Source organism: Molothrus aeneus, chromosome 2 (genome assembly GCF_037042795.1).
Source record: "Molothrus aeneus isolate 106 chromosome 2, BPBGC_Maene_1.0, whole genome shotgun sequence".
In the NCBI taxonomy this organism is placed as follows: Eukaryota; Metazoa; Chordata; class Aves; order Passeriformes; family Icteridae; genus Molothrus; species Molothrus aeneus.
In genome coordinates, this window is record NC_089647.1 from 49,761,800 (window position 1) to 49,786,007 (window position 24,208).

The 24,208-nt window shown below is 35.2% G+C and overlaps 1 protein-coding gene across 5 annotated transcripts in view; it reads left to right on the forward strand.

Annotated features, from left to right (window-relative positions):
• NBEA (neurobeachin) overlaps window positions 1-24,208 on the forward strand; it is a 458,842-nt gene that overhangs the window by 345,500 nt on the left and 89,134 nt on the right. For all 5 annotated transcript variants that reach the window (XM_066544903.1, XM_066544904.1, XM_066544902.1 and 2 more), the window contains 3 exons: window positions 12,919-13,036; window positions 13,902-14,004; window positions 19,708-19,823. In XM_066544903.1, coding sequence (XP_066401000.1) covers window positions 12,919-13,036; window positions 13,902-14,004; window positions 19,708-19,823 — 337 coding nt within the window. The remainder of the gene's footprint in view (window positions 1-12,918; window positions 13,037-13,901; window positions 14,005-19,707; window positions 19,824-24,208) is intronic.

The following is a 24,208-nucleotide window of genomic DNA, read 5'->3' on the forward strand; positions in this document are numbered from 1 at the left end:
AAATGAAAATACAAACCCTGGAGTGATGGCTATGAAGAGATATAATGTTCAATGAGCCCAGCTGTTTTGAAATAATAAAAACACATTCCATAATTTACACATTTTCTTAAATATAGCTCCACCAATGGTTGCCGATAGATTTATGTCTATATTCATGTTGGAAAAGAGTGAATAAATGTAGCAAAAACATATCCAGGTGCCACAAATACCATCTCATTTTTGCTTTTTTTTGTGACTGCTGGGGCTAATGTCTGTTTTGATCTTTGTGTTAAAAGACAGAAACAGTTCCACTAAAGGAAACCAGCAAGCAGTGCTAGCACTTTTAAAAAGTGTTCCCTGCACTCAATCCCCTTCCCTGTGCCAAAATAGGTTTGTAATTAAAACAAAAAGCATTGTTTTGATCCTATTTTGTTTTTTCTTTCTTTTAATATTTTTCCCCCTTTTTCTTTTTCCTTGAGCCCATCCTGTCAGGCTGCAAGCGTGAAAGTTATTTTCTGGTGGCATGATTAGATTGGGGCTGAACTCTCCAGCTGGCAGGCCTGTCTGTGACTGGCGGCGGCCTGTCCCCAGTGCTTGTCATCTCCTGACATGCCTGACAGGATGGGGACAGCAGCCCCAGACAGGTTCATTAGATGGTGTTTTCTACAGCTGGGCTAAAAATAAAAAAAAAAATAAAAATAAAAAAAAAAAAAAGTGGGGAAAAAAAAAATAAAAAGGCCATGCTTTGTCAAGTCCTAGGCTGTGGGGGCCCTTCTTGTTGGTTTAAACCAAGGCCTTGTTTTGACAAATTCTGATCTGTGCGGTTTTTAGATTTTCTGACACATTTTTGTTTTCTTCCCCTTTGGCCTGCGCTCTTTGCACTCTGCCTTGTTGCTGCTTCAAAATCCTAACGCTGCCTTCCCGGGAGAGCAGGAGAATGCTTGTGGAGGGCTTGGAAGAAAAATAGAGCACTAGAGTGAAAGAGCAATAAGTGTTCATTTCCATGGTGATCAGCCCAATGGCACAAAAAACAACCTTGGGACTCTCAATAAGCCAATTACAAGAAAGGTTAAGGGGTTTATAGTGCCAGAAACATGCCATCTACATGAGAAAATAGTATCATTACCAGCAATCTATGCTGTTAAATACATTGCTGTCTGGTGCTGCCAGAAACATAAGCTGTTTATGTTATTTTGGGAGTTTTGGAAGCTGCTAGAGTTTTCCAATGGTATTGTCAGGCTTTGGTGCAGTACATCAAAAATCTACACGGTTAGATTATGAAACAGTTAAAACCAGTAATGATCTGAAAGCATTACACATATTGGATGTCACAGTGTTAACCAGATGGGTTCAAACTATGAATTTCCTACAGATTTTTATCAGATTTTCACTTTAGATTTTTATCATAAAGACAAAGGATTTGTACATCATGTATAATTTAAGAATCTTCTATAAAATTTTTGAATATAAAAAGATAATACCTTGGGTTTTTTTTCTACTGCAGTTATAAAATGCAATTTGATGCCTTTAATTTCTGAATTAGTGGCTGTAGCTTGACTCCAGGGTTATCTGCTGGTTTTTTTAGGTGTGTTATTTAATTCTGGATATTTTAGGCAGCTACAACATGCTGGAATGTAAAACACTACTAGCTACTGGGGGAAAAAAGGAACATATTTACTATTTTGCTTACTTTGCCCTTCTCCTTAGGAATGAGGAGAGCATTACAGCCTTTATGGTTTTTTTGCATTTAGCTGCTTGCAGTGTGAGCACTGTGGTTGCAAACCAAGCCCTTCATTCACAGAAATCCTACAACTTACCTTTCCTTTGTATTGTTAGTTACTGCTGCTTTAGTTCATGGTCTCTATGACAACTGTTTAAATTGGGATGGGCAACTGTCATCTGGAGTATTACTGAAAGAAAAGTGTTAGTGAGCACACAGTTCCATAGATAGAGCATTTCAATATAATCCAATTTTAATTGAGCTCCAGAGACTTTGATGTGCTGCCGAAGGTTGGGAGAGAGCTATTCCAGGGAGAAATTAAAGCAGCCCGGCAAGGCTTCACTACTTCAGACTGTCACCATTTTAAATAAGCATTAGCATCAGACTTAACCTTCCCCTATGAAAGATCTCACTTTTTTCCCCCTAGGTTGTTTTTTTTTTTTTTCCTTCAGTACATATAAAGGCAAAGACACTTTCATCTTTTTATATACATTTATATATTCCCTTGATTAAGTTTGAAAAGCATGTACTGGACCTAAGATGCATCTGAGGCTGTCTATTGGACCTTGTATTACAGTTCATAGAAAGAAGTCAAAGCGGAGTGGGGATTATTTTGCAACAGTCAAATGGCATGTGTTGGATCTTCTCTCTAAGACTGCTCTCTAAGAGTTCTCTCTAAGAGTAACTCATCATTATACTACAGAGTTGAGTGGGGACTTATTTTAGCTTGGTTTCATTATTAATTCCCTTTAATGTAAATAAAGAAAAGAAAATATTTCATTGTAGATTCTCTGACTGAGAAAATTATGGTCCTTCTATAGCTGGCTTTGTGTCCACTGTCTGAGTTTTTTTGTGGTGGTTGTATGATTTGTTTTATGTGTAACAGGCAAAAAGAGTCATATAACAGTTAGAATAACAATTTTCAGACTTTGTTTTTGCACAGTGAGGGGATTAGAAGGTGACTGTCAACTTCTGAACTGTTAAATTAAAATGCTTGCTTCATTTAATTAAACTGTTACAATCCTTCTGTACCATTTTCTTTTTCTCTTACAAATGTATATACATATTAAAAAACTCCAAGAAGAAGGAAATTCATAATAATATGTTAAAACTGAGGATCACTGTGTATTTTCCAATATATTAATTTACATCAGACAGCATTTCATGTTCGAGAGCTAAGACACTTTTTTACATGACTAATTTTCCTGGCTTTGAATTCACCCTTCCCTGGACTCTATTTTTTTTATTTTTTTTTAATTTCTCTTTATATCTGACATCCTTGGCTTTCAGTGAAAATGAAGCAAATTGGTGAGATGCTGAGATCACTTCCTGGACAATCTCAGTACTCTCAGCTTCTGCTTCAAACAGTGGCATTTGGCATACTCAGTTGCAAGGAAAGGATGCATCTTGGGACATTGAGTCTATTAAAGATAGATTATTTCATAGGGTCCTTGTATTCTTTAAAAGAAATGTGATATGCATTAAATCCAGACTTAATGGCAGTAGAAATAGAACCAATCACAATACAGGCAGTATTCTGTCTATACGAGTTGATAGTGTTTATTTTCTTCTAAAGTTATTAGCCTGTTGCCCACAGGAAAGAAAAAAAAAAGGTAAGAATCTAGTTCAATAGGAAAATTTGAATAGTTGGCAGTTGTAACCAATTAAAAAAATGGAAATATCTAATCTCTTTCTGAAGATTGAGTTGAATCTCATTTTATTATTTTTATAAAAGTTAAGAAGCAATTAATTGAGGCTATATGAGATCCTCATATAGCCTCAATTAATTTGACTGTGATTGGCTCACTTTTTCATAGTTGCATAGTACCCAGAAGTCCATAAAATTTAAATACCTTCTGTGTCGGAGCAGCTTCTAGTGGATAAAAACTGAGGCACATTCATACAAAGCACCTCTACATGCTGACAGGTGTTGCAGTAATTTCATACTGGGAACCTGGAGTTCACCACAGGAAAGCCTGTGAGTATGCCCAAATTTATGACATGCAGGTTTGCATTCCACTTGCCTAGAAATCCAAAGAGGAGGGAACTGTATATCAGATCTGCTTTGTGCAGACGTTTGAAGGCTAAATGTGTTCCCCAGAATCCACTTTTAGTAGCCAGCTGAGTAGTTATTTTTAATAGTCTTCCTAGTTTTCATGACGATTTTTTGTGTAGAATTAGACCCCACCAAATATTTTAATTATCTATAAGTTTGACATTTAAATTGTTGAAATTAAAAAAGTTGATGGTTAGGTATGGGAAAGGAGACATAGAATATACAGAATGCACATACAAAGTTAAAGTGTAAATCTGGCTCCAATTATTGAAATAAATATAAAAATCATTTATAGAGTTTATATACACAGCTTACATTTGAAGCATGTCGATATTTTAGTTTTTATGTATTCTGTGGAGTTATTTACCAGTGCTTAGTTATGGTATCCGATAAAACTATGTTCTCTAAAGCAAGTATGGAATACATAAATACTTCTTTTGTAATAGTAAAGCAAAATAAAGTGTAAACTAATTGAATTAGTATTGAGTAACTGCAGACACTTTGCAAACACTCCAAGTTAAAATCCTCAGAAGAAACTTTGCGATTCTTTCCTTGCATAGACTTAGTAATATTAGTTAACATTCTGTATATAATAATGAAAAGTACAGCAGAATTTTGTTCTCTATGGATTAGGTTTTTCCCAGTGCTATAATTTCTTGTCTTTTCCAGAAGTGCAAAACAAACTCATCTTAAGAACTTTTTAGTTGGATAAATAAAGGATCAGTTGGTATTGCAGTAAATTATGATGAGGAAGATACTTTGATGTATGTTCACCATTATTCACAGGCTACATAATTGTACTTTGGGGGCCTTAGAAGTTGACATAACATAAAGTAGCCCTGAATCTACTCTAAATTCAGACTCCAAGCAAACTGATTTCCAGGAGTCACTGGTACTCCATACCCAACCCTTTATGGCACAGCTGTGTCCAGATACAATCCTGGGGGCCATGTGCTTTGGGATGACCCAGGCTGGACCAGACCCACTATGGTCCCTTCCAACCTGACTGATTCTGTGATTCTTTGAGTTGTAGAATTTTGAATTTCTTGAGAATTCTGCTTGACTGTTACAAACTGTATTGCAGAAATTTTGGGGATGATGAGGATGTTGTAGATGTACAATATATATCACTGAAAAAGTAATATATTTCTTTTTTGCATATAAAAATTAATCTTAAATCTCTTGCTAAAATTTCAGGAGTAGAATGTGCTCCGATTATATTCCTAGATATTGGGACTAATGAAAAAGCTTTTGTATATGAAGTGGAAAACAAAATATTATTGGCTTTTGGTCAATCTTATATAGGAAGAGATATTAGGAACATAAAAAAATTAAGCCCGGTAGTAGAAAAAAATTGTATTCTATTGACTTTTATAGATCTTAAATCATGTGCATTCTAGACTGAATAAATCAGATGTGAAGCTGTTAAAATACAAGATGCTTCCACATATCTCCTGTATGACATTAAGTTCATGTCTATAAAAAGAGGGATATGCAACTGTCTTTCTACCTTCATTTGGTAGGATGTGGGTAATGTTTAACAAAACCCAATATTTGCACGTTTCCTAAGACCAGTTATAATGCCTTCAGTTGTTATAATGTTAAGAATTTGTGAAATGGTACATTTGAGAATTTATGCATTTTTTTATTGCATTACACTTTTCAATAAATATATGCAAGTTCTGGGGAAAATAAACAATGAATCAAAACAGGCAGAGAATTTTATGATGGCTTGATTCTTGGGAAAGAACACATCATGTGTTTAGGGATACTATACATCCTTTATTCCTCAAGCTATTTCTATGGGTTTTTTGCTTCTGCTGCATCTTTTCTCAGCTAAAGCTCTCACAAATTCTGTGAAATACACCAATAATACAAGTTTAATAAAGCTGCATTTTTTGTCAAAGAACTATTTATTGAATAAATATCCTGCTTTGGTTTCAACTTACAAGCATTTCGTAACACTGTGTTCCCCCTGAATTTTTAGGTATTAAAAGTCCTTTCTTTCAGTTGCCTTACTTTTGTTGAGGAGAATGGACCATATAAGAGAAAAAGAAGCTCTCTGTTTTTATTCCTTAAAAAAAAGTCTGGTTTTGCTCAGATCATAGCAATTTTATGTCTTTTTTGGCATGCCCACTAAACTGTAATTTGTGTGGTTCTAATTGAATTAATTTGATTGCATTTCACTGCTGGGGCAGGATTGCTTAGAGCAATTTGAGTCTGAGATCACCACTCCCCAGTCTGGATTATCTTTGAGCACGAAATGTAGAGTGAGAATGGAAACATAGTTCTGTTAACATTTCTCACTAGATTTGAGTTTGACATCCCATTGTTGCCAAAGTCAACACAAAAAGTCATTTTAAGCTTTGTGAGGTAAGTAACACAATCTGCTTCAATCCTGTGGCTACCAGAACTACTTGTGAGATTTTGCCCCATTATTTGTTTCTTCAGCCTCTGTGTTTGGAGTTGGGCTGTGCTCTATATGGCTTTATGTGGCACTAGAATATAATTGCCTTCTACTTCTCCACATGATGGTGATGGCCCCAGCTAGCACCATCGGCTTTATTCGTGGTTTTAAAATTCTTAAATCAGTGAAGCCTCTGCTTAAAGCAATAATTGCTGAATATGTTTGAAAGTAGAGCCTAAAAAAGGCCTCTGCCTACCTTTTCTAAGGCGATAATATCTAAATCTTCTACCTCTTCCTGATGCCGTTCTTCCCAAGAATGTCAGTCTACAGCTGGCATTTCAGAAGTTGCCTAAATTGACAATCTGTTTTTATTTTGCACAGAAAGAAAACTGCAAAGGCACAGAGATCAAAATTAATGATAAAATAATTATTATTCAGAATTTTGTTTGCACTTATATTTAAAACTATGCACTGGTGTTGCACAAATGCAGTAGTAGAAATGGTCCATTTAGAATACATAAATATTGGACTAGGGTTTGGTTTTTTGCTCTAATTACTTTGTTGGAACTACTCCTTAAAAAAAATCCCAATATCCTTTCCATTCCTTGCCTAAAACACAAAATCATAATATGCAAAACCATTTTGCTTATGAAAGGAGGAAAATGGCCTTCAAGTGGACCAACTTCAAATAAATTTTCAGATGATTGCAAATGAATGTGGGAATAAGAGTATCTGTTGCTTTAAGCTGAGTGGGCATTGTTTTAATGGATAACAAAGTGGGTATGCTGACCAGAGAAATCAAATTTAGAAAAGGTTTGGATGAACAGAACCTCATGTTTCGAGACAAGGGGCCTCTTGAAAGCTTAAAAAAACATTGGAAGTAGAAGTATAAGCTGAGAAAATTTGGCAAGGAAATAAAGTCCAAAACCACAAAAATAATATCTGCATTTTTTAGATCCCTGAAGAGGAGGAGAAAAATGAAACAGGAGTGCCAATATTTATTTTTTTAAAAAGTCCTAGAAAAGATTTTAAAACTGATCTGAGTTGAAAAATAATAGCACATAATACTCAGCTCATCCTGTACAGCATAACATTACAAGAGCTACTTGGAGGAAAGCTTTTAAGGCTTACAAATAAACATTTTACACAGAAGCATGCTATAAAGAAGGGGAAAAGAGAACTTAATGTAGAGAGAAAGTGAGAACATTTTACTGGACCACAAGGTGCAAAGTAAAAATGATAACAGTATTTTGGTGAGATTTTAGAAGTATTTAATATGATTATGGGAATTGAGGCCAAAAAGTTGTTCCTAAAGTAATCTAAATGTACAAAAAACTAGTAAGAAGTCAATGAAACACTAGGATATTAAAGTCATTTGAATTGTCCTTTCTATTTGCATTCTCTGATTCCCATTTTAGAAAAGCAAAATACAAGGCATTTCATTATTTGAACTTACCTGATTTTGAATTTTCTTAATAAATATAACTTCTTTTTATACTTATCTATCTTGACATGATATATCCCTTGTTGTAGTGTACACTTATTTTTCCTGCTAAATCTAAAAGTTGATCATACTCAGTAATTTATCAAACATTTTGAAATTATAAAATGCTTACTCAATGTGGTATTTCATAAACCCTTGGAGTGGAATTCCATGCCATCAATATCTGTCATCTCAATCTGTATTTAGAATACATGAAGCAATCATGCAGTCTGCCATATACCTATGGTTAACTCTGTCTTGTTAAATTGTTCTGGAGAAGAAAGTTTGCTGTGTGTTCATAGGAGCCATTTGTCTTAACCCAAGAGGACCTGCATTCAGAATTTCACATTTTGCTTGCTGCAAATTGCAATGCTAGACAACATTTGAAAAAGGGAAATCCAAACCTCTGACAGGACGGAATGATTTTCAGTAATCAATTCCATGCATTTCTGACCTCTAAAAGCATACAGTGATGCCAAGCTATTTTCTAAATGCCTATTTTGTACATGGGCCAGGTACATAACCACACTTCTGTGGCTGGCTATAGATGGCACTCTGCTGAAATGACCAAACACTGTAACTTGTTTCTGTGGGAAGTTCTCCATGTTTTCTCCACCATGGAGTGTGCTCAGAGAAGGGCACCAGGGCTTGTGAAAGGACTAGAAAACATTTCCTGTGGGAAACAGCTGAGGGAGCTGGGGTGTTTAGCCTGGAGAAAAGGAGGCTCAGGGGGCACTTCACCACTCTCTTCAATTCCCTGAAAGGAGGGTGCAGTGAGGTGTGGGTCAGTCTTTTCTACCATGCCTGCAGTAAGAGGACCAGAGGAAATGTCCTTAAGCTAAGACAAGGGAAATTCTGGCTAGATATTAGGAGAAGTTTTTTCATGTTTTTTTCACTGCTCATCAAACAAACCCACAAAAAGACAAATATATTACATGTTAATGATACATGCATTTATAAACAAAGCTTGAAAAATGTTATCAATCAACACTTTCATTGAGAAGTCAGGTTAGAATTAAAATATCCTGAATTAGTAATGTGGTTTCAAAAGACAAATGATGAACTTTCACTGAAAACAGTGGATTCAATTCATATACATAGTCATTAATGAATAAACACAAAGAGCTATTTTAAAAGAAGGAAATATGTAAAAATTCTTTGCAACAGACAGCAAAAGTGATCCTTCTTACTAAAAGTTAGTGACTGAGAATAAATAGGATTGTACAGGCTGTTTTCCTTGATTTCTTTATAGCACCTGATTTTGTGATTACTTCAATTCCAGAGAAGATAATCAGAAGAAAAGGGCCAGAATACCCTTTTGCATGCTGTGTCTGGTGATATGAGATACCAAAAAACAGTATAAAGCAGCAAAAATGAGCCTCAGTACTTAAGTGTTCCTTCTGTGGAGATAATATACCAGGGATTCAAGCAAAATGGACACTAGTATTTCAGGTCTTCTGGTTAGTGCAGAATTCCAGCTGTTAATTAACAATTCATTATCAATAATTGAATATCTGCTGAATAATGTTTATGATTAAAAATGCATTGACTCTTAATTGAATGGGAAAAAAAGATCTTGATTACATCAGAAATAAAATTAAAATAATGGAGCCTTCATATCTGATCCAAATAGGAAAGCACTTGTGTAATGGTTCTGTTTCTCTTCTCTAGAATTTTCCATCTGCATCCCAGGCTGCTTTACTAACCTAATCTAAATAAGAGTCACCAACAGATGTATTTCCATAGAAGAGAATCTTGAGTTTTAGAGACTTCTCATTCTGTTGTTAGGTGAGAGCTTCAATCTTGCTGCAATCAATTCTAGCAAATTGGTATCTTTAAAATATACACAAATTCCTAAGTGAAAAGGTTTTACAAGGAGAAATGAGTTTTACTCCAAACAGCTGCAGCTGATACTAAACTTGAAAAGTGTGCTTAGTTCAAATGTGGATATTGGCTGGTTGTTTTTATTTTAATAAAAACAGCTTATCTAAGATGTATCTAGAATGCTGGGCTTACTCATGATTTTTCAACTATTAAAACATTCCTAGGCAGGAAGCCTTCACGAATGTTTTTAGGAGGAAAACTCATAAAACTATCAAAATAAGGAGTACTGACTTTAAGTATAAACAACCAAGTCTTGGAACTCATGGAAATTTTATTTTCAGATAACTTAGTAACATAATTTCTGTGTATTAGCATAGCGAAATGGTTTTATGAACAATGTTTTTATGAATACTCAAAGATATAATACATAAAGTATGTAAAATATGTAAAATAGATAGGATTTCATTCATGTCCTATGAGAAAATGCAAAGCTAAAAATCATTCTGGAAGAAAGAAAAATGTATATAAGCCTTTACAAGGGTTCAAATTCAGAGAAATAAAATTACTTTGAATTGGCTGATATAACAGCAATAAGAAATAATCCTGCTACAATGTCAGTAATATCTGATGTAAATTGTAGATATCTAATAATGGGAGGTTTAATGCATCACAAGAAAATGGTGTAAGATCAATGTTATGGAGAATGGCAAAAATGGGTAATATATCTTGGACAGGAAAACGTTACAACAGAAATACTGAAATAATTCAGATAATTTGATAATGGCAAGATAATCTGATATTTGTAGGACTAATAGACAGTTAAGAAGAGTGTAGTTGAGGGCATTAATTGAATTACAGACTCCTTTATTTCCTTTGATTTCCTATTCCATTCTACTGTTTTACTGGAGTGCTATCATGTGTCATTCATTTAATAGTGGGTTGAATGTATCTCTGTGTAGTTGCAATTGCTTTATACTTAATTAAAAAAGAGGAGGAAGTAAAAGCCAAGCAGTGTATGATTGGTATACAGTGTACTTTTAGTGTTGACTTATAATAACTATGTTGTGGTATATATCAATACATCATAAATGTATTATTGTGAATCCTCTAATATATTAATATATAGAATATAGTTAATAGAAATATTTCTCTTTACGAAAAAAAAAACAACTAGAAACATTTTTGATACAAAAAGTGGTTTCCTGATGTATGATGCTTTGTCAAGGAGTTAATTTTTTTGGCAAATTTGCTGGCTGCTGTAGATCTGGTTGCATCTACATATATGTCAAACTCCTCCCTCTGAGAGACTGTTCTCATATTTTAGCTTTTTAAATGTGAGTGGTTTCGTCAGACTTTCTTCTCTTTAATTTAAAAACCTGCATATTTTCAAAAATTATGTATCAGATAGCAGCAGAATACATTCAAAGAAGGAGAGTGCTTCAATCTTCAGTTATTGTTCTTATCCACCTGAATTTCACATACATCATACCAGTGTAATCCTAGCATCTGATCTCAATGAAAGAAAATCAAGGAAAACTTTGTTTACTTAGTTTATCAAAGAGAAGGCTAAGCAGTAAGTGGATCCAGTCTGTAATTACCAACACAAGGAAAAGTTACCTGATACTAGAAAGCTCACAGACAAAAGTGTCACAAGATCTATCAGAGTTCAAAGGAAAAATAAGGTGCAGATTTTTAACCATTGCAACAATTTCGTGTATGAGGTAGCATTCCACAGCTGACCTGTGACTGAATAGAGGAAGTCCGTAGTCTTTTGCACATGTCTGGGTGACCTCCAAAGAATCAAGCTCCTTCCCTTCTTCCAAGATGTGTTTAACTGGTGTGGAAAGCTGAGGTGAATGAAACAGTGTCATCAGCTGCAATGTTGGTCTAAGAGTTCTGTCTGTAACTTACCCTCATGTAAACAGTACAGGGGGAACGCTGTGTTCTTCTAACTGGTCTCTATCGAGGACAGAACTAACTCTGAATGCCTTTCCATGCACTGAATCACTTTTTTGTTGTTTCTGTTATTAACATCCTCTCTGAAATAGACTCATCGTGGTTATGAGAAAAAGACTGTACACCAAGTTCACAAACTGAAATTAGCTTTTTCATATATTGAGACATGTTACTAACTTGAAGCCGCGTCAGTGAAAAGATTGAAGAAATACAATTCCCATTTCCTCAAGCATGAAGGATCACTGACAGCAGCAGCATATGGTGGTCTCCCTAACATTTTCCTGTTCAGAAGCTGGGGGAGGTCATGATTAGGGAAAGTAAAGACCTCAGATGCGTGAGTAAAGCTCTGAGAGCTGGTGTATGACAGCTTTTGTGTACCTAATGGAGAGCAGAGAAATTCAGTCTCTTCAGTCTGAAACGTTCCTTTAGGGAAGGTGTTCACAATATTTCTTTGTTTCACTGAGGCTGCAATTCTCTCAGTGGCTGCAGCCCAGGTAAAGGCACAGTCGACAGAGACTGGGAAATGCAGATGGGTGTGGTGAGGATCCCCATCCCAAACAAGTGACTCCTCCTAGGAGTGCCATAGCAGAGCCCACCTGAGCAGAGGTGCAGGGCTGAAGGCAGCCTGCCAGCTGATGAAAATGATTGGAAAAGAATTGTTCTACAGTGCATGATACAAGTTAATAAAAATGACATAAAATTAAATTGTGTCTTTTTTGTCTATTTTTTGTCTATTTTTGTCTATTTTTTGAACATCCAAAACACTGAAAGAAAAGTGAAAAAATATTATTTGATATTAATATCTAGTCTTATATTAATGCACTTAGTTGAGAAAATTTAAAACAGGAAAAGCAGTGCTAATTTTAAACTATTTTATTTTAAAATATTTTCACATTAAGTTTAAAATGCAAAATTAAAACTGTTAAATTTTGTCCATGGTTTGGAATATTTGATGTACCTAACTTCAGAAAAATTATTATGGTGACATACTGGTTTTGCTAATTTTCATACTTATTAATAGAATGGAAGGACTTGTAATTTATGACCCTGATTGGATGTGAATAGCAAGTTGTATTATTTTGGTTGTTCTTTGCACAAGGCAGCCTCAGAAGTAAATCTGGTATCTGATAGATAACTGACAACTGTGTCATGCACACTGTTGGAAGAAGATAAGCATCATTTCAAGTGTGTCTGTTTCCATGTACTTGTTTGTAGAGTTTGAGTTTTTGGCGTTTTTGAGGAAATTAATTTGATGAGACATATGAGAAATAGATCTTAGGAGTATCAGGTTACAGTAATTACTGATATTCTTCTAACAGCAGGTACTCCTTTTTTTGCATTTCTTAAAAACTTTTAAGTTCATTTTAAGTCTCTGGTTTTAAGTGTTAATGGGACACAATGAACTTGATTGGTGGGTAAAATTTCCTCTGTTCTTATATAATATTTTATCAAAAAATCCCTGCTAATAACTCTCACCTTGACTTTCTTTAAAGGTCCTTGCATATACTGAAGGCCTTCATGGAAAATGGATGTTCAGCGAGATTCGAGCTGTTTTTTCAAGACGTTATCTTCTCCAGAACACAGCTTTGGAAGTGTTTATGGCAAACAGAAGTAGGTCAAAATTTATATTTGTTGCATAAAATTGTGCTAGTGGTTATTTTGTTTTATTTATCTTAAAAGGAAAATTCTGTGCTTCCTTTGATAAAGTGCTTATGTCCGTTCTATAATGCTTCCTCTCATATGTGCTCAGTGCAAATTTTATTAAAATCAATCTCACTGCTTCCTGTCCAGCAGTGAGATTTATTTACAGAACCAGATCATTGCAATTGGTAAATTCTTTAGATGTTGGATAGGAAATTTGCTTTTTCAATTGTCTCACCCTTCTCCTCAATTGTCTGTAAATATTTTAGTGGAACATATAAAAGGATATTTCTTTCCCTAATTATAAAAGGAATTAAAGTTAAAAAGTACCTGAGCAATAAATGGATCTACTCGGTTTTCTGTATTTGCTACTCTGAATCACAGTTCACTGGCTGGTGAGGTGTGTAGTGGTCTTTTACCTTCAGGATCTCTGATGTAAATTTTGATTTCAGCTGGAGAAGGAATTGAACAATTCCTTATTCCTGGCTGTTTTAAGACACTAGTTAGAAGAGCAAATGCCATGCCAGCTAATGAACAGTATCTCAGCCTGATAAGAGATTTTATGGGTTAATAGTAAAGTGTTGTTCCTCTGAAGTAAGCAACACTCAGGTCTTCTGCAAAATGGGAGACTTAATGCTAAAATGTTAACCAGCTAATTATACATAGGTGTGAAAAATGTCAGGAATTTCTGTTGTACCTTGGATCCCCAGGAGGATAAAAGTGGAACTGACTTCTGTCCCCAAATAAAAACCTGAGCATTTTAAAAATACATGCAGGTGAAGAAACAGACTGCTGCAAATGTTTTACTGGTACATATTTTCCTTTCTTCATTTAGCTTCTGTTATGTTTAATTTTCCTGACCAAGCAACAGTGAAAAAAGTTGTGTACAGCTTACCACGTGTTGGAGTAGGAACCAGCTATGGTTTGCCACAAGCCAGGTAATTTAATTAACATAGATTTTATATTTTGTGTTTGTTGTATTATACAGTTGGTATTTTTTAAATATCAGTGCTAAAACATTATTCCTGTCAACTCTAGATTTTCTTTTTCTTAAGGCTAGTATGAGAAACATTACACTTTACTTACTATATGGCCTGTTAGTATATGGAATAGAAGTAAAAGAAGTAAGAGATAAAAAAGTAAAAGTATTAAAAATAATTAGATGTTTTCCTTTTCAGTTACAGGAAATAAGCACCTTCCATTGAAAATACTTACACCTTATCTCTTCAAAGTCTGGTTTTAAAAATGTATAATCAAATGTTCATCCTTGCTGTGATTTTTATGCAGGATGTGAAACTGAACTTGACTAGTTTTTGTGTTTGCTGAATGTAAATTATTTTATATATATGAATGTGTGGGATTTTACTTCATTTCTTATCAGCATAGTGGCTATTTTGCAATTTTCAGATTTCTTCCTTTCATTAGTATAGTGCATTCTTCTTCTTTTCTTTCCAAAATTGAGGAGCATATATATTTTTGAAAGAACAATAAAGGTTGAGTTTTAGAGATTTTCACATACTATGGACAATTACAGTTTTTATTCCCGCATCAACATCAACATCAAATCAGCCTATGGCCAGAAATAAGGCTGCAAATTGTCAGATCTTATATATTATAAAAGTATTCCTGTTTCAGGGAGAGGTGAGATGATCTTCATGTGTACTTCACTGTGTTAGAGTGGGGACATTTTTTGTTTGTTTTTTAGTTCAGCATTAACTTCTGGTCAAAATGAGACAGAAATAAAAAATATGAGGGAGCAAGGAAACAGCATGATATTAACAAAATATGGTGCTTTGGGCTCAGACCCCCATTTGGCTTGATTTGGCCAAAAAGCCAATGACTTAATCATCAGTATAGTGTCTGGGATGTGTCTCTCTCTAAGTCATTTCCTACAAACTAAAACTTCTCATTGTCCTTGTTTTATCCCAGTGCAAAATGTGGAAATACTCAGAAGTGTCAAAGTATTTGTAGAATTGGAGAACTGTTTCATTCCCAGATGAACATCATTCCCTGTCATGAGCCCAAGAGTCTCAGGATACCTAAGGCTTGATCTCCTGAATGTGCTGAAGTCTTTAGGCGAACTGCCAAATTTCTCAAGTTTTCAGTGAGATCAAGGCGAAGTTGGGGCATTTATTTGGAAGGCGCATCTTGTTAATATTTGCATTGTTCTTCCATATACTAAAGTTAAAGGAAATGCTGTCTCTAAATGGAAAGTAATAGCATTCTTTTCTGAAATAGAAATGGCCACATGTTCTAGCACAAACAAAATGCAAATTTCTCAATCAGAATTTCATATTTACAGTGACATTTTTTACTTTTGAAATTCATATCCTTTGTGCATTATTCAGTGAATAATTGTCTGAAAAAGTTTGTTGATATATAATTATTTAGAAAAGTTTCAGCTTCAATATAATATGCACTTATTTCCATACCTTTTCAATTAAAGTTCAAATTGAATCGAAAATGGCTTGCTAGCCTTCAGAATATATCTGGCATATGGTAGTGAAGTTATTTTTCTTTCTTTCTGGTTTTTTTTTTGTGTAATCAGTGTATGATTTATGCATAATAAAAACTCCATAATCATAGTTCTTTTTCTTTTTTCCCCTGTCTGCATACCCTTATTGTCTTCAGTAGGATTGCAGTGGAATAACTGAGGGGAAATCTGGCTCTATAACTGCTCTGTAGTTAATCTTTAGTTGATAGAAAATAGTTTTCCTTCCTGTGAATATGTTGGCTGGAATGCTAATTTATAAAATTATGCTTATTTACATAACTAAAATAAGGTGAAATTATACTGAGTAACCAAAAGAAGATGCTATACTGAGTAAAACATTATCTTTTTTTTTTATCATCAGAGTTTTCCAGATTAAGTTGTACCTTAAAATATCTTAACAAAAGAAGATCTTTATGATTGTTTTGCTTAAGTTCTTTAGTTCTATTTCTGCAAGTAATATTTCCTCTCTGATACTACTCTGATAAATGTCACCTAGAGTTAATTACAGTTTAATAGTAAATACAGTTTAATTAATTACATCATAAAGGCTTGCACTCATGATGGAAACATTCCAAAGAAGTAAATTACTTTTAATGCAGTACATGGCTTTTAAGTGTATTTCTGTTTTCCTCGTGAAATTCTGGAATTATGAAAGGTGAAAGGAAATAGAAGTAAATAGAAATATTTATGATCTAATGGCTCAAAGGATTAGAAGCAGGTGAACCATTATGACTTCCAAAGACTCTACAGACCTGCTGTTCAGAGCAAGTCTTCAGTTTGCCTCTGCTGCCTTTCAAAACAGCTTGTTTAATGCTTTGATTCAACAGAGTTCAAGCCTGTCCTTAATGTTACAAAGAAGTAATTACATCCTTAAAATAAGTCACATGTTGAAGACTTCAGTCTGATTTAGTAATCAAATTAGTCTGTCTTTGATAAATGCATTTTCACTGTTTCTGAAACATGTTGCATTGATTGTAGTTTCCTTATGACCTTGCCAAATGATACAACTGGGCAAACAATGCTGTGTCTTTTAACTTCTGCCGCTCCATATGATTCTACATAGGTAGAATAATATCCACTTTTTTATTAGACTACTTTTTATGATTCTAACCCCTGAGGTGTTAGAAGGGACACACACATTACTGATGTCTTTTTATTGAGGGAAACATCACAGCTCAGAAACCAGCTGTGAGCTGCCCAATGGTTTCCTAGCATACTGAGATCAAAGAATTGGTAAAAGATCCAGTATCTTTGCCCCTAAAGATACTGACACCTTCCCCTGAATTTCTGTGGGTTATTAAAGCATTAGAGAAAACAATGGCTTCAGTTAATAAAACCAAGAAATTAAAATAATTTTTTTTCTGAAAAAAAATGTATTTTGGCTGTTACAGTAACTATATTCAACATCAGCTCAGTTCTGCCATGTCAGCAGCTTGGTGATGGATCTCCCGATCTCAATACAGCTGGTTGCAGAGGTTGAGTTTTGTGAAGGGAGAGAGGTATAAAAACTAAGATTTTATCCCATCAAAGTATAAAACCCTTCTTAGAACTTTGATTAAAATGAATGTTGATGAGTTTTTTGCCTTTCCTTGGGAAATTACTTTCCCAAGTCTTTATTTTTTTTTTCTCTGAACAGGAGCTACACATGACATCATGCAGGTGCAAGATGCGTAAATATTTTTTGTATGAGATTGCATTGTATCTAACTAAATTAAAAGTGACTGTGAAAGGGGGTGTGTCATATTCCACATATGGAATATATAACATCCCTTCCTTCACCAAAATGGCCTGAATTGTTTTCTAAATAAATTTAAATGTATAAAAATTGAAAAATTGGATCATTCTGTTGTACATCAGAGTCTTCTGCAGTTCTCATTTTGAGTAGATATTTTGTGGTTCTCTAGAAGCAAAGGAAGCACATTCATTTGTGCATCTTCATATTGGTGATGGCATATTGAAGAAAGAAATAGTTTGATCAAAGTTGGGTGGTTTTAGCAAAACAGAAAACAGTGGGTCTTCCTGTGTTAGCTGAAACAAGCAGGTGTGGAACCAATTTATTGTGCATAATTTCTTCCAGTCTCTGTTGAAAAAATGTGAATCTTTCAAACACGGTAGATAAGGAGTAAATAAGGATGTTTTTAGTATATTTTGATTTTCTGTAGAGTTCACTCAAATCAGGCATTCAAATGCAAAGTCCAGCACTTGACAGTTTATAGATTTTTGAGACTCCCTAGGAGATTGTGAAAAGTCTGAAAGCAGCTACTAAGCTGATACATAAATGTTGTTTTGTCATGGGAGGAACAGAAAGTCTGTGACATAAACGCTTTGTAAATTTAATGATCTCTTTAGTATTTTTATTTTCTATGTTTATTAATTTGCATGTAGCATTATTCAGAATTTACAGGAAAACACATGTCTTTGAGAGTTGTACTGTAAAATTAGTTGTTATTCTATGAAATGCAATATTAAGTATGATTACATTTGGATATTTCTTTAGATAAATTGTTTCATAAGTATTATAGAAACAACTTTAAAATATTTTGCATTGCCTCCTGTGTACTAGTAAAGTGCATTTATGTTTTGTATCCTATAGTCTACTGTAAAATAAGGCTAGCCAAGCTGGCAAGACCTAACACATTGCTATTTGGGTAAATACCCTTGCATGGTCATTTTTGTATGCCCAGTTTTGGAAGCTGAAATATGGCAGATGTTGACAACTTACACACTGGCAATTTAGACAAATAATTGTAATAACTGTGATACACTCCAGTCACATGCCAATACTCATGCATCCTTTCTCTGGAAATAGAGTTTAGTGCATCTCCAGGAGTATGTGCATGTATCTTTAGAAGTAGGTGGTTCACATTTTTGTAAACATTGCGCAGTTTGACACCTTGTATATTACTAAGTTTTAAGAAGATACTCAGCTTCCAGAGTCTAAAAATAACACATAGTGTGCCCAGGGTACAACTGAAAGCTGAAGCATTGGGTGTCCCTATTTAGTCTTGATAAGCTGTGTAAATATTACCACATACATTCTTCAAATTCATTGAATTCAAACTACTCATTAGGAATTGTCTTTTTTATTGTTGATGTTCTTAACAGGTATAAACATTTCTCTATTTTTGCACATTTCTAAGATCTAAATTTCTTCTTAAAAAGGTATTTATTTTCTTTACAAAGATTTCCTTGTCTTTCTCCTTTTTTAAGGCAAGAACTATTTTCTCTAGAAATGAGTTTTGAACAATGAGACTGCTTCTGCCTGTTGCCGATTTTTTTCTTTAATGCATTAGTCTAGACTGACTCTAGTCTCCTATGTTTTACCAACCAGGGACAGTATATACAATGGTTAATTTAAGACTTGCTGCATGGTACTTGTTTATTGTGATGTTGTCAAATTGAATATAGAAGAGTTGAATATAGAAGAGTTTCTGCTTTTTTCTTCCTTGGCAAGTAGTTTCTCCTTTATCCAGCCCTGTAAGCTTCAAAAAATATGTGGAAAATGAGGATCATAGACACTCCTGCTCCTCTTCCAAATTTGAATGAAATGCAATTTAGAAGTCATTATGAAGAGACAGGCAGATGAACATGTGAGCAGATAACTGAGTAAAATTTGCTTCTTTCAGAAACCAGCTATAAATAGAAATCTTCAGGCTCACTAGGATTTAGGAAAGAATCATTGGTAGTTGACCATACAGGAGGTGCACAAATCGTGTAATAATACAGTCAACCTGTGTGATGGAAGTGTATGTCACTTTAATCTATCACTCACTAACATTAATGAATTTATCTCAATATATCCTTTTGAAACAGGGACATGGTATTCCTCTTTTATTCCTTCTGGACAAGCCTGGCACCAGGAGGTCTGCAGTTTCTTTTAATCCCTGTCTTTTAACCAGATTCAGAATAAAATAAACCACAAAATATAATATTCTGATTTATTGCAATGCTGTAGTAGAGATAAAATAAAACATAGCTCCTAATTTTAGACATTTCTGAAATAAGAGTAATAGTGTCTTCTTGACTTCATTAAATGAAATAAAAAAGCTTCTGAGACAATCTGAAATCAATCACACTAAAAATGTTGCCCTACATCTTAACATTTAATGAGACTCTTAAAAAATCATTTTTTAAATGCATTTCCTAGGAGAATCTCTCTGGCCACACCCCGACAACTTTATAAATCCTCCAACATGACTCAGCGCTGGCAGAGACGGGAGATATCCAACTTTGAATACTTGATGTTCCTCAATACTATAGCAGGTAAGGCTTCTGCCTCTTTAATCCCTTGTAATATGTTTATGTTTGTCAAAATCTTAAGCAACGTGACTCGATAGAATACATTCATCCCACTAGAATTCGGCTGCAGTTTTGTGATATCTTCTGAAACACACACACATTACATTTTATCAGAAAATGCACAACCTATCATGGAGACTTTAGATTCATGTATTGCTGTGAAGGCTGTTCCTTGCTCCCCTTCTGCCATTTCCTCTGCTGACAGCTTTGTCTGAAGCTTTATTAGAGTCAACAAACCATTGCCAGAGAGTGTCTGGAAATAATAATGGGAAAATGTAATTTCGCTACTTCATCATTCTCAGCAACAGCAACTAGACAGCAGAATAACAACAGTATTCTGCCTAGTACAGATGTCACCTGGATTGTGGTATGATTAGATTACAGCATCTTTTCTCATTTTGTTCTTTGAGATGAAATATAATATCAGATTAGGTATTTAAAATGAGAAATAACTGCCATAGACATCCATTTGTTATTGGCAAAAGAAGAGCTTTTCTGGCAATTGTCATTAATTAAACATTCAGGAAGATATTACTCCTTTCACCTTTCCCTTTTCTATGTGTTAACTCCAGTGTTAATTTTAAATGCAAAAAGCAGCAGTTTTCTACACCATATACAGAGATTTCCAGGAGGTTGTCTACTATTATGATTCCTGCCTGTAGCACACATGCTGCTTATGAACCTGCCTGTGGAGAGCCTCATACAGACATTTCACTTCAGTGAGCTTTAATTTGAAACCCAAATTAAATTCCACCAGGCATCACTTTGTACTCCAGTGTTACAACTCTCATCTTTACTTGGTCCTGACTTTTATGCTTGAGGTTATCCTCAGGCCAAACATAAGACACATGTAAGTGTGAAACCCAAAGGTAGCACTTGTTATGCTGACCAGTCTGGGGACAGTCACGGCACTCTTCCCAGTAGGGCAGTGGCAGAATTCAGGAGCTGTCAAACTCGCTTGCTTTGAACCCTCAGGCTTTGGCCTCTGTGCTTAGATGGTAGTCATGGTCCATGCATCGAGTCTTACGGACGTTAATAAATGTGTCATCGACTTGTCCCAGTGTGATACACAAGTGTTACCACTGAACAGTTGGAAATCTGAGGGCATGTTTACCTTGAGCAGTGGAGCAAAAAGCAGAATCCCTGAAACTACTGGAGATCAGGGCTGGAAAGTCCATATGGTGAAGTCCAATGCAAGTCACCAGCTTGGTTCCCAAGCATTTTAGCTGCGGTCCCGCAGATCTCTGCTGGAGGAAGGAGCCCTGCTGAGTGTTTATTGCCTCTGGTGCAGTGCCAGAATGCCTCTATCCTGCTTCTGGACACTGGCCTGTCTCCAGCTGCTCCGTGCCTCTCACGCATCCGCTGCCCTTCTAGTGAGTAGGAAATGCAGGCAGACCCTTGCCGGCTCCCTGGCTGCCTCACCTGAACTGGGAGGATTTACGGGAGAACTGGGAAGTTAGCCCAAGTCCCCTCAGTCCTTGTCCAATACATTACCAACAGAACTGTCCTTTGCTGATAATTTCCTTTTTGTGTATTCATTTCTTCTGTGAGCATTGAATTTAAGCTCTTTGAATGAGAGTAGACAAGAGATAAGCCATTTTTACATATTTTTTTTTAATTTTAATCAGTTTAAAATTCTAAGGTCATTATTTTGTAGGTACCTCACCAAAGCATTCAAACCTGGAAGACAGCATTATGTCTGAAGTCAAATAGAAATTGCAGTAACACACTAAAATATCTCAGTTAACAAGATTCAGCCTGAGCAGATTCCCTCAGAGTATCTCGAAAGTCTCAACAAAAATATTTTTTGACCTGTTTTTTGGTACTAGTACTACTGGGCAAGTTTTATAGCCAAACACTTGGGGTGATTGCATGAGACAGGATTCTCTTAAGGTCATTTAGTGTTACTCATCTGCCTTATAACAGGATGGCTTGATATTAGCATTCCATGTTCCACCTGCTATGGCCAAGGTTTGAAGGATTACTGACTATTTTGTTATTTTTGGTGTGTGTCCATGAATTTCTGTCCTATTTGAAAAAAATTGTTTGGTCACTATCCCTAGAAATCTCTCTCTCTGACTCAAGGCATTTGATTTCTAGCAGATTTATTGGTGTCAGTCTCTTACAGATAACTCTCATTTGTTCATGTAATCTCATGATTGCATAGGTTAATTGCATAGGATGCCTTGCTCATTTCACATCATTGTATATCATCTCATAAAATCTTTCAGCAGTATGTGATTTAAAAAAAATTAGAAGAAAATTTATCCTTGGTAGCTGAACTTGCCAATGACACACACAAAACCTTTTCTGAAAATAACACCAGAGAATAAAAGCTGACTGAAACCCAACAGGCAATTCTATACATGACAATAAGGTCTTTATTCTAGTTTGGAGCAAAACCCAAAGTTATTCAACTTTTTGACAGAAGTAAAAAATCCCCTCAAGTTATTTTTTGGAAGATCAACCAGGTTTTTTAGTTTTAATGAAGTCTGCACTTCATCTAGAAAGCTCAGTTCCAAAAACTCATGAAGTGGGGATATTTGCTAAGAATCTCCTCATAAAGTTCATGGCAAGGCAGAAACCCACCCACAATAGAGTGTACATTCGCTCAAAGTCTGGTCACTGGGGAGAAAGTTTCGAAGAAGAAATATATGTTAGAAAGTCTAGAAGTTCTCACATCCCCAAGCTGATCCTGGCTCCACCATTGCATAGCCTTGTACCACCAGGGCCTGAGATCTGGGAAACTGCAGGGTTGGGGGCTGTGAGGCAGTCTGAGTTACACCACTGCTTTAACAGCTTTGCCTGCATTTCTGTAAGTCTTTTTGAAAGGTGTTCCTCAAAAATATTTCCCTTACAACAAATAAGTGTTTTCTGATAAAGCACTAACAAATAAGTGTTTTCTGATAAAGCACTAAGAAAATAAATAACTCTACCAGAAATGCAGTCCTGGAAGCAAAGAATCTCTACTACTTGTTGCCCTGGTTTTGATAACTGCCCAAGTACACCTGTATTAAACAGACACAAAATCTTAAATGTACTGTAGACAGGACCTTCAACAGTCAGAAGAAAATATAGGATTTTCTATTTTGTAGACAAAAATAGAGTACTGAATATACTTGTGACCTTCTTTCCTAAGTAAAGATGTATTTTCTTTTCTTTCTTCTTGGAAATCCAATTTCCAATTACAGTCCTAATTATACTCTTTTGTAATGAGATTCCATAAGAAATATCTCCTTATAAGTTACAACTTCTCTGCCAGTAATTGTTAGTGTAATGACCTAGTTTTAGTATATAACTGTTTATTTAAGCAGCATCTTATTCTCTAATGGTATTATTGTTTTCAGCTATTGAGAAATATATCCATCCTCTTTTTTTTTAATTCATGTTGCCATTAAGCTCCTACTGGCTTATTCAGCAAATCTGAGCTGTAGCTTAGTCAGAAACGTGGATGTTTGACACTTAAGAATTGTGGATTATCTGCTGGTAAGTGGGGGATAAGTAAGGTCACTTCACTGTTTTCTCTTCTCATCCAAATAGAGGTCCACTAATAAAGTAGTTTAGCACATCTTTTGCCCATTCTTTGTAGCTTCCTTTTTTTCTTCCAATAGTGCTTAGTTAGTCTCTAGTCCTCTACAAAAGAGTAAGAAAGCACTCATGTTTCTTTGTTATCCTCCTCTGAAGTTACACAAGAAGCAGTAGCCTCGGAAGAGTGATGTTCAGAAGTGAGGGTTCTGACACCAGCTTATTTCTCCCATTGTGACATCATGCAGCCAGGTCCTTTCCCACAAGAAGTCTTTGCATATTTATTGGTACTGTTAATTTCACAGACTGGTTGGTGTCTGTACAACGGAACCATTGAAATAAATACATTAATCTCTTCTTGAATCTCTCCCTAGTTTTCTGGTATGTCTGTCCTGAGAAGCATGGCTGTTCTATAGGTCCTTAATATTTGAAGTATGCTCTTGAAAAAAATCCGTCATTCTATGACATTTTCTTTAGTTCTTATGCCATCCTTTTACCCCCTAGAAACATTGCCATGCTTCATGTTTAGATTAATTGTTTCTACTGTGATCTGTGCTCACAGATCTTATATGCTTAATAACTTTCTGCTTCAGCTCTCAAAGATCTCTCTTTCTAGATCATTTCCTATCCAATCCTATGTGTGGTTACTGGCACTTACTGCACTGGCCTGATGTCTCACTGCAATTTCAGTTCAAAATCTCTCTCCATCTTCAAAATTCTAAAGCCTTGTTTCAACCTGTTTCTCTGGCCCCCTAGTCAGCTATTTTCTCACCTCCCTCTTCTGTTTCCAAACTCTTCCCCTCTTTCTTGCCCTCTTTTCTGGC